The following is a 10,576-nucleotide window of genomic DNA, read 5'->3' as shown; positions in this document are numbered from 1 at the left end:
CGCCGGGCAGCTCTCCAGCCACTCCTCCCCTGGACTTGTGGATTACTCCATTATCTATCTAGGAAATTTCTCAGATTGTTTTAGCAATTTAGTCAGATGGGCCTTATTTAAACATTCTGGGAATATTAGATGAAGATTTTGTAAAGTTTTATTTCCATTTAGTATGTAAACAAATTAACTTATGAATATTAGGAATAGCTTGATTTATATGTAGCCAACCATCATCATTATTAGAAAAGAAGAGCACATCTCAAGCACGGGATTTTCCTAATAAAGACTGTAGCTGCTTTTAAAATATTTTCCCGTTCTCCTTATGTCCTTCATCGGACACATGCAGCACATACAGGTGTGTCTATATTGGCACTATCAAACTGCCATGCAGCTTTGCGTACAACAGGTGACACTGTGCCCTGTCAGCGTAAGATGCTGTCTGACAGTAAGGCTGGGGTGATTGGTACGGTGAAAACACACCAACAAGGATAACATGCATGTCCAGGATGACTGTGCATCTTGTGAAAAATATGCATTGTGGGTTTCTATGGGTATGGGGTTTTTTTGTGTGTGTTATTTTCCTTCTTTCCCAAAATGCATACTCCCACCGTGTGCTGCAAGATGACATCCTGGCATTGGAAGTACTATGAAAAAGAAGTCTAATACTTGCTATAATGATACTGTTTAAAAAATCCTCTTATCTTCAGTTTCTTTAGCTAATCTTCGCTGTTCTAGCTATTCTTCAAAATGGGTATGTACTGCAAAAAATGATGGAAATGATGGAACCATGTCGGTTTGTCGAAGGCGAAATTATTTCTGGGGTAGTCACTGCTTGGTCACCTTTGGTAACTAGGGCTTGGGTTATTGGCCCCGATCAAAGTTCTAGTTTAGTAAGCATCATGTTCTCCTGAACAAGACTAATGACGGGATTTTTTGCTTTTTATAACTGATGTTAAAAATCTGTCAAAGCAAATCTTGAAGGTTTTTTATTTTGCTTTTTCTCAGAAAATGATGAAGGATAACAATTTGGTTCGCCACTTAGATGCTTGTGAAACTATGGGTAATGCTACAGCCATCTGCTCCGACAAAACAGGGACACTAACAACCAACCGGATGACGGTCGTCCAAGCCTATGTTGGTGATGTCCACTACAAAGAGATCCCTGACCCAGATTCTGTACCCGCCAAAACGCTTGATTTGCTGGTTAATGCAATTGCTATCAACAGCGCTTATACTACAAAAATTCTGGTAAGTAGGCTTTTTCTGTCAATAAAATGAAACGTAGCAGAAAGGTTGTAATTTTTTTAAGCAATGTTAATTCCTTAACATCCTGTTGTTGATGATGAAGTGTTAAATACTGTTGAGGACCTCAAAATGAGGTCCTGTAAAAACGACGTATTTTATGTTTTGCCTTTAAGGATAGGGATGTACTTGTAAGTACAAGACCATGCCACATTTAAAAAACTCCAGCTATTGTTAGATGGGATGGCCCCGTTTTGGTGCAGGTAAATTTGCTAACACAGCTAGTTTTCACTGAGACTTCGTATGTGTAAAATTATTTCTGTGTGTCTGAGAACTTTCAATTAATTTTTCAAATAGGACAAGTTGGATTGGTTAAATCAGTGAGGTTAATGATCTTTATTCATTCTGGTTTCAAGTGAATTACATCCAGAATTATTTTATTCAGTCTGTAAAACAGGGCAAAATGGAAATACCCTGTTTGCTTGTGGCACTAGATTGTTCTGTACAGAGCAAAGTAAGAGGCCGAAAGCTTTTGCAATTCCAACAGATTTGGTCTTTGAAAGGTCAAGCTTAATCTTAATATTGCAGAACAAATACATTTTTTTTTTAGTTTATGAATTTATGTATTGTCCTTTTTATAGCTCTATGCTAGGCTGCGTAATATAGTCTTGCATGCACTCCACATTTGTTTTAAAAGTAGTCTGTTAAAATAGAATCACAGAAAACAACTGCTGAAATACTACTGAGTGCTGGAGCATCTATTTCCTTTAATTCTTGCTATGTAAATACCTGGATATTAGTAACAGTCAACACTCGGAAGAAGAATGTTTAGAGAATCCCGACACAGGTACGCGAAGCGTGTTTGCAGCTCAGGTGTTTTGGAATGACTGCTCCTGAGGCTTGTTTAGCCAGGCTTAGTGTCTGAAGTCTAAACTCGGCTTAGGCACCCTTCAGAGTCGTCTGTGCTGTGATGCGCTCACTATTCCGTTCTCACTGAAAGCTTTCTGGGACGGGAAACGTGGGGAGAACCAGCCCCTGAGGCAGCTGGAGCCGCTCCCCGCGCCAAGAGCGGCCAAGGGATCGCACAAACCCTCCGTCAGCGCGGGAAGCCGCTGTTAGTTGCCGCTTCGCAGCCGACGCCGGCCAGCAACACAAGTGCGCCTCTTCAGTTGCGCTGTGGAGACAAACAGCTCTCGTCAGCTGAGGCTGGAGCTGGCCCTGCTGACCGTGAATTCAGGTAGCACCGGAAAAGCAGCACTCAGCCACGCACCGGTTTCAGCTGCGAGCATCCAACCAGCAGCACCAGTTCCCAGCCGAATCCCGACGGATCTTATTCTGTCCTTTTCCTATGGTCTGTCCAGGTCAAAATCAGCCAGCTTAGATGAAATGAAAGACGGTGATCTTCCACTCTCAGGTGGTTCAGTGTAAATGCTGTGTAATAGCTCAGTGTGGGTATTTTGTGGCAGTGGCTTTTTGGAATCTAATTTGCATATTCGTAAATTAGTAGGAAAATTGGGTAAATCATGCTTTCATAAATAGGTATAACATTTGGTTGTTAGGGAGAGGAACATATATCTCAGTTATTTTAATATTGTTAAGCCTGAGTAAGGCTAGGTACTTCCTTCTGTAGAAAGAGAAATAGAATCAAACCCATCCTCAACACACAGGCTGGGATTAAGACAAGGTAATGGAGACGAATTAGGACGAAGGTTAATAGGTAGCTATATAAATTTGTATAACTGCTACAGCGGTAATGCTAGTCACCAGCGTAAGTCCTAGTGGTCACTTTGGAGTCTGACTTTGGGAGGGCTTTGAGAGAATGTTACCAACGTTAGCAGAATTTTCCTCATTGCTAAGAACAAGCAAGGCAGAGGGCAGGCAGCTCAGTTGGTAGGTAAGTCAGGTCTGAGTGGCAGAGCAAGACTCAGTGTCAGCTGTGCTTCATTTGTTTTATATTTTGCTGTTCATTTTGAATGCTTGAGATCAATCACAGTAACAAAACGTTTCTGTTCAACTTCCGTACCAGTTTGCGCTCTCCGGGATTTCCAAGTAAGGCATCAGACTTTCCAGAGTGATGCGTCTGTAATATTAAGTTTAATGTTGTGCCTTTCTCTTGTGGTAATAGTCTCATTTGACTGAAACACTTCTAGTCTAAAATTTCACTTTGGTCTCAATATAATTTTGAATTTTTTTATTTTTTTTTTTTTTACTCTGGCTTGACTTCATTGCTTCTTGTTGAAAGTAGTTACGTGTGCCTATTAAAATGAGTCAATATTTCACCATTTTAGTTCTTTTTTAGCTTTGCACAGAGGCTGATTCTCTGTAAAATTGATAAATGGGTGAAATCCTCTAGAAGTCACCTTTGTGCTGGATGCATATCAGATGACTACTTAAACTTATCTGTGTAGAATTAATGGTGATTTTTCAGCTACAACAGCAGCTTCATAAGATCAGGCCTTGCGATATGGACCCCACAAGAAAAACAACTCCGATATCAGAGGAGTTCATTTTATCCATTGTTTATAACAAGCTTAAGCTAAAGTTTAAGGTACAAGGTATCGTTCTATAGTCCTCATTAATTTTAAACCATAAATAAATACAGTAAAAAATACATCAGGGAGTTGTTTCCAGGATGAAGTATACAGAATTATTTTTCTAGCTGCTAATAGTGAATGCATACTTGTGCACTCATTCTTAGAGCATATTTAATCAAATTGTGAATACCAGCTCAAACCCAAAGGGCATATAACTGTTATTTTGCTAAGATTGAATTTTACATATTCTATTTTTAGTTATCTAGTTATGCGTATGCTGTAAATTGGGCTTTGTATAAACTTCTGTTCAGAGTGATCACATATGGGACCATAAAATTAGTCAAGATGCTCTGCTGAATGAGAAATATTCCCTTTTGCATTGTCTTTTGATTAAGAGGCAATTGAACCATTGATAAAAATATAAAAAGAAAATAATATCACTGCTTGGGATAAAAGATTTTAATTTCCCTGAGAAATTAAACACAAATTATTCCAATTGAACAATAGAATCATTAAATATAGTTCTTTTTAATGCTTTCCAAGGATTAAGTTACTGGGTGAGCTGATTTTACATTCCATTAGCTTCAGAGCAACTTTAATGATGCTTTTATGCTGTTTGTGTGAAGCCGTTCTCCAGAAAACCTTTCTTTTCCAGTATTAATGTTTTAGATAACTTTCCCACACGGAAATAAAAATTAGACTTCTTACATCTTTGCATGCGAGCTGTGATGAGGACTGTAAAGCATCTCGTAGTCTGAAAACAAAATTTGCATTTTGGGAATACTTTGATCACACTTGGAGCAGAAGTACATTGATCTTGAATTCACGGAGCAATGATGAAAGAGAAGCTCCAAATACCAAAACTAGTGATTTGAACTCTTCTACTGAGCTCTTGCTAGCATAAATTCAGTTTTAATTATAAAAGTATTTCTTCTTCTAATTTCCTCAAAACTGTCAGAGGGCATAGACGACATGCTCTGGTGGATGGGTATAATGTGTTCTTATCAAGAAGAGATCACAATTATTACTTAGTCGAGTGATTTTCAGCACCAGGTGAATATCTGGATCTGCACCAGGGGGGCTGTTTTCAGTTCTGACAATCTGAAGCATCATTTATTGCATTTACACAGTCTGTGGCACAGCGTAGCGGCATCCTTTAACTGAGCATCTTGAAGGAAAAGAAGACAGAGATGTCGCAGAAAAGTGCAAAATGTTCCCTCCCTTCCACAGCTTCTGCCAACTTAGGAAATGAAGTAAACATATGTTAGTCTATACGTTAGTAAATGCTCCTCAAGTGATGAATGTGACCTTGTAAAACCTTCGGAACAAAAAGGCATCTATCGGATAAAACCAAAGGGGATGAATGAAGGAAAAAAAAAAAGAAGAAAAGAATGCAGACAATTTTACTGCAGCCAGAACAGAGAAAGCGATGTTCCCTGTTTATCATAGTTGGAAGAACACTGTAACGTCTGCCCAAGAAAACAGTGAAGATACCAAGGTTGCTGCCAGCACCCAAATTCCAACCACGTTCCTACCCCAGGCCTAGATGCGGGTCGTCACTGTGCGCTCAGACAGACCTCTCCTCACAAGGCTGCAGGCATGGCTTTGAGGGCCCCAAATAACCCCAGCAGGGAGGAACAGGGACTCCCCACAAGCTTCCCTGAGAGGAGCTTTTTCTGGGGGAGGGCGACCGTTACCCTCCATGGGAGGACGGTGCTGGGGCGGGCCGGCTGCAGGGCCACGCGGCACGGAGCAGGAGGGTGGAGCTGCGACATAGACGCAGCCATTGAGATTTACTAGGAGAGGAAGGAAGGTGTTAATTCACCTTCTTGATTTGCGTAATTACTTTTCCCTGAATATATAATAAACTATCTTATTTTAATAAGTGGAACAACATTTCTAACTTTATACTGACAGCGGTTCAAGAGATCTTGGCACAGGATTTTGTTGTTAAGAATAGATAGTTCTTTTGACTGAGGCAGAATACTGCAGTGAATGCACTTCATACTTGCTTGGAGAAAAGGGGTGGAGGGAGGCTGGCAGAGCAGGTATGTAATCCATAATATATGAAATCCGTAAGAAGAAATTAAATTCTGCAGAAGTGAAAAGGTAAAAGTACTGGAGAATAAGATTCTAGCACAACAGCTGCTTTGAAGGAATAGATGAAAATCTACTGTGGGTATTGAGCACACGGGTGTAGTCGCCAAGTGAAGGGTTCTTTTTATTTGTGAGGAATGTATCTGCATCCAAAAGAAGTACAGCTATCCGGGTTGTTGGGAGACATAATGTTCCTGTCAGAAGTGGTCTTTGAAAAGGTATGCAAAGTACAAAATACGCTTCTCTCTCACAGATTTCATCATTTTGAAATCAAATTTAAAGACTGGATTTCACTTATCAAATACCTGAATTAACATTGTCTATTTCGTGGTTTGTTTCATCAGATGAAAAAAGTTGTCTCAAGAGCAATACATATATATATATGCACACGCACATTAGCAAACAGAAATTTACTGTAATTTCCTTTTACCTTTCATAGTTTCATCACTTTCAATGTAGTAAGGCCTTCTTGAAAACAACTTTAAAGTTGTTTTGGGAATATGGATATTTGGAGGTTTCCTACTGAATCATTTAAAAACTTGAGAAACTTACACATTGCCCCATATTAATGTTTGCAGTTACCAGTGATGGAAAAGAGGATTGAAATGTCGTATCTTTTTAACAGTAGTTGCTTGCAGCTCTCTAATTCTTATCTGACAGACCATAGACCTTTTTTATCTGCCTATATACATTTATTTATGTGTCTGTGTATTTATATGAAGTCTTTTTTTCATACTAGAATGGAAGAATAAGACTGTAACTGTTTAGGAGAGACTGTTTATTTCATTTTTACACAAAGCTCAAAACCCGATCGATCATACTATGCCACATCTATCAATAGGCAATCGTCAGAATTTGTGTTTCCTGAGGCAACAGCAAAAGAGCCTGTACTTTATTGTAGCTGTCTGTCACGGGCAGTCGTGCTAAATGAAACTGCTACTTTATGTCACTAGAATTCTCTTTTTTACTCAAAGGAGAACCATGAGAAAATAGCTTTTATCCTCCAGACTGCATTTGTAGTTATTTTGGTATTTGAAAGATATTCTTACTCTAAGGTACGTTTTTCTTAAAACTTCAAGCTCTTTGTTTCTTGTGTTAAAATACAGGTAATATTACCGTTTGTTTTTACTGTACATGAAGGTTCAGGTCTTCTCTTATTTTATCCAAATAAGTTCACCCATTGCTGCTAACAATGTTCTAAGTTATACTTTAAAAAAACCCAACAAAAATGCATGCACAAAAAATGAGGACAGAAATGGGGACAGAAGTGGTAAAAAAAATTAATAAGGATAGATTGAGGAAAGCTTTCATTTATGATAACATTCAATGACAACCCAAGTAAATGCCCTGGCCTAAATTCTGGTTTATTACTTCTGTAGTTCCCTACCATTAGTATTAAGCCACAAATATAACTGGCAGCTCCAGTTGTTGACTTGAAGCCTATGAGAAAGATGCGTCATTTATCAGGCAGACAGTCAAGTTGCCGGTCAGTGTTGACCTGCCTGTAAGAAACCAGGTCAGCTTTAGGGAAGAAGAGGCAGTGGGTGAAGGAATGAGAACTCCAGACAACAGGATCTTGCAAAGGAGGGCACATCGAGGGGAAAAAAGGTAAAACTGGAACGTGAGACAGAAAGATGATTATAACTTGGCAGCAGCAGAGTTTGCAGATACTCTTCACAGCGCGCCCGCTCTTCACAGCTGTGCAGCTTTCCCTATTTCACCGCTCCCATACAGTCGCAAGCTCTGCTCACAGGGAGCTTTGCACTAGTAATTTTGGTACAGAAGGGTTTGAATGAATTTTGGTGACAAGCTGAGCAAAGGCCATCCTTCGTAATGTTTTGGTTTTTTTTTTTTACCTTTGCTTTCTTTCCTCGGGCAATGCTCAAATATAAATTCTACCTTTAGATAATGTGTCAAGATTTTAGTAATTTGTGTTTTAAGGTTGAGAAGGGTTGGGAGGAGTGCTATTTGACAGCCATTTTTATGTAAGGATAGATCTGTGGAAGGTTTTATCCTTACATAATAATACTGGAAATCAGTAAACAGTGCGAAACATACCTGGGATGAATTTTTGCAAATTAGCCCATGTAATGACACTGGACTGGCTTGTTGTCGGTGTCATCTGGCTTTGGATGAGGGAGGCAAGAGGAAGGAGCAACAGGCTTGAATCATCTTCCTGCGCTGTCACTGCGGGGTCTACTTCTAGTGTACTTAAAGCCATCCAGAAAACGTCATAGAATACTGTACTGAGGGGAGAATCCTCAGCTGGCAAACAGTGTAGGAACTGGCTGAACTGGTGTAGGAATTCAAACATACTGAATTTGTCACTGTCTGAAGAAGAACAAGTGGATTTGTACGAAGTCATGAAGCTCTGCTCCAGGTTCTACAGTTTGTGTTCTGCAACCTTAGGGGTACAATAAGTTACTAAATATACAATACAAGGAGAAACACAGAGGAAAATGTACTTTGCAGAAAATCATGCCGAAAATCAATGCATGATTTTCAGGGTGGCATCCTCCAACTCAGTAGCGTTGGATTTAGGTCTGTCAGGCTGTCTTATGAGTCAAGTAATTTGAGGATAGTACTGTAAGTCTTTTATTGGCTGCATTCAGCACGTTAGTTTGGTAATGGAAATCTGTGAGAATTGTATATGCCCTTGTTTTTGAAGTGCTTAGGTGATGGCATTAAGATATTGTCTGTAGCATTTCTGAATCTCCAGCTAAATGGTACACTTGAGCCATTGAAAATTTAAAAATTATTTGATTTGATTGAAATTTGATTGAACTGATTTCTAAAAATCTGTATGTTTTGTGAGAGTTTTAATTTCATAAGCAAAATTATTACCATTAGGGGGAAATTTATATCTTTATCTCATTTTCCATTTTTTGTTCCCAGTGTTATACACATGTATAATGTAGATAAATGCATTATAGATGGGAGCAGACAATGCAGGCCAAAGTATCTTTCTATATATAAGCAAGAGGGTCATCACCAAAAAAAGCCCAACAATATTTCCTTTAAAGCTTTTTCATAAAGTCCTTGGTAAGCATTTTCTCAGAATAAGCTAGGTAGAAAAAAACAACCTATAGTGTGCATATTATTTACCGTGTAAATAATAATTATTAGAGAGAATAGATCATGTAGTTAATTGTCTCTGCTTCTAGGAATGGCAATTAGCAGAGAGTAATGATCTTCACACATCGCTTGCCATTGAAACTTTATATAATAAGAAGTACAAATATAGCTTTTCTCACTAAATTGGCTACTGAATTAATAATTGAAATAACCGTGTTTAGAAAAGACTACTTGAACGCGTAAAGCAGCGGACACGCCGCTATCCCGGTCATGCGCTTTCTGCTGTTGGGGCACAGGGGCTGTGTCTTGCCAGCAAAAAGCTTTTTTCTAATAAAGTCCCCTTGTTTGAGAATTGTAAGTGAGGGGCGGAATGCAATCAGCTGCCCAGAAAGCTGCTCGGCAGTTGGCTGTGGGATGGATTTACCTAAGCAAAGAGGGATTAGGGAGCAGAGATCAGAGCAGGGCCGTCCTGTAAATCTGCTGGTGACACGGCTGACCTCTCTGGAAGGTTGTGTGGTTTCCGTAGCGGCCGGGCTGTCAGAGGCGACGCAGGTCTCCCCGCAGTATGGCAGAAATGTTATACGTAGAGAAAGCGACGTGCTCGGAGCTAGCTCTTTCACTGAAGTCCTCATTATAAACTGTAATTGTAAATGAATGTGGCAACAGGAGGGCTGCAGCTCCTGACAGCTCTGCTCCTTGGTCCCTAGTCTCCTTTTCCGTCAAAGCAAGGGGTGACGCTCCGGCCTCAGCAACAGAGGAGCACGGGAAGACAAGATGGATAAATGAGATAATCCTGCACTGCAGAAGGTAGCATGACAGATTACTCCCATACTAGCTAAAAGTTTATGATCAAGTTAAATTATATTTCTTAATTTTCTTTCTTCATGTGACAGAAAACAAGGTCATAAAGGCCTCCTTCACAGTGGCCGCCTTTGCCTGCACAGTTTGGTAATTGCAGATTCCACTTATTCCTGTTGCAATAAATAATCACTACGAGATTATAAACAGGACTGACAGTCACTTGGAAGCTTTTTGTTACTGTAGTATCATTTACATTAGCCCTCCCCTCTCCCCGCCTGCTTGTATGAAAATGGGTAAATTAGATTTTTAACTTGCTATGATGCAACAAATGTTTTTCCTCTTACCTTGCATAGGATTTTCTTTTCTGTGATTTATCTTACTTTCATGTTCTTATTTTTCCACTCGTCTTGTACTGGCATGAGATGATTCACTTACAGGGATAACTGCCAGCCATCCCCAAACACGCACGTTGATGAATGCAGGCTTTAAAAGTCAATGTTCCCTGCAAGGTATTTCAAAGTGTTTTCATCTAGATATATAAATATTGCTTATTGTTGTCTGATCATTTTTAGGAACTTGTTTTGTTTTGTTAATATGTCGGCACAATGGATGATTTTAATATGTACTTCTTTTCATGCCTATGATACCCTACTGAGATAAACTCATCAAACTTTGGGGCTGATTGATAACGCTGGTTAGAATTTAGCATTAACACTTAGGAGGGGCTGTTATCAGGGAGCATGTTTTCCTGATGGGAGCTTTTGTTCTTACATGAGTGGGTGTGAACCATTTAGTTCAGGCACATCTGTTTTAATGTAGGTTTTCTTTGTGCTCTC

General features: G+C 39.5%; 1 protein-coding gene across 1 annotated transcript in view; it reads left to right on the top strand.

The window, feature by feature from the left end:
* Positions 1–778: 778 nt before the first annotated feature.
* LOC104617759 (plasma membrane calcium-transporting ATPase 2) overlaps positions 779–10,576 on the top strand; it is a 77,093-nt gene continuing 67,295 nt past the window's right edge. The window contains exons 1-2 of the mRNA XM_010283168.1: positions 779–784; positions 997–1,239. Coding sequence (XP_010281470.1) covers positions 779–784; positions 997–1,239 — 249 coding nt within the window. The remainder of the gene's footprint in view (positions 785–996; positions 1,240–10,576) is intronic.

The sequence above is a fragment of the Phaethon lepturus genome, unplaced genomic scaffold (assembly GCF_000687285.1).
Source record: "Phaethon lepturus isolate BGI_N335 unplaced genomic scaffold, ASM68728v1 scaffold1063, whole genome shotgun sequence".
NCBI classification, from domain to species: domain Eukaryota; kingdom Metazoa; phylum Chordata; class Aves; order Phaethontiformes; family Phaethontidae; genus Phaethon; species Phaethon lepturus.
This window is presented reverse-complemented; position numbering and strand designations above follow the sequence as displayed.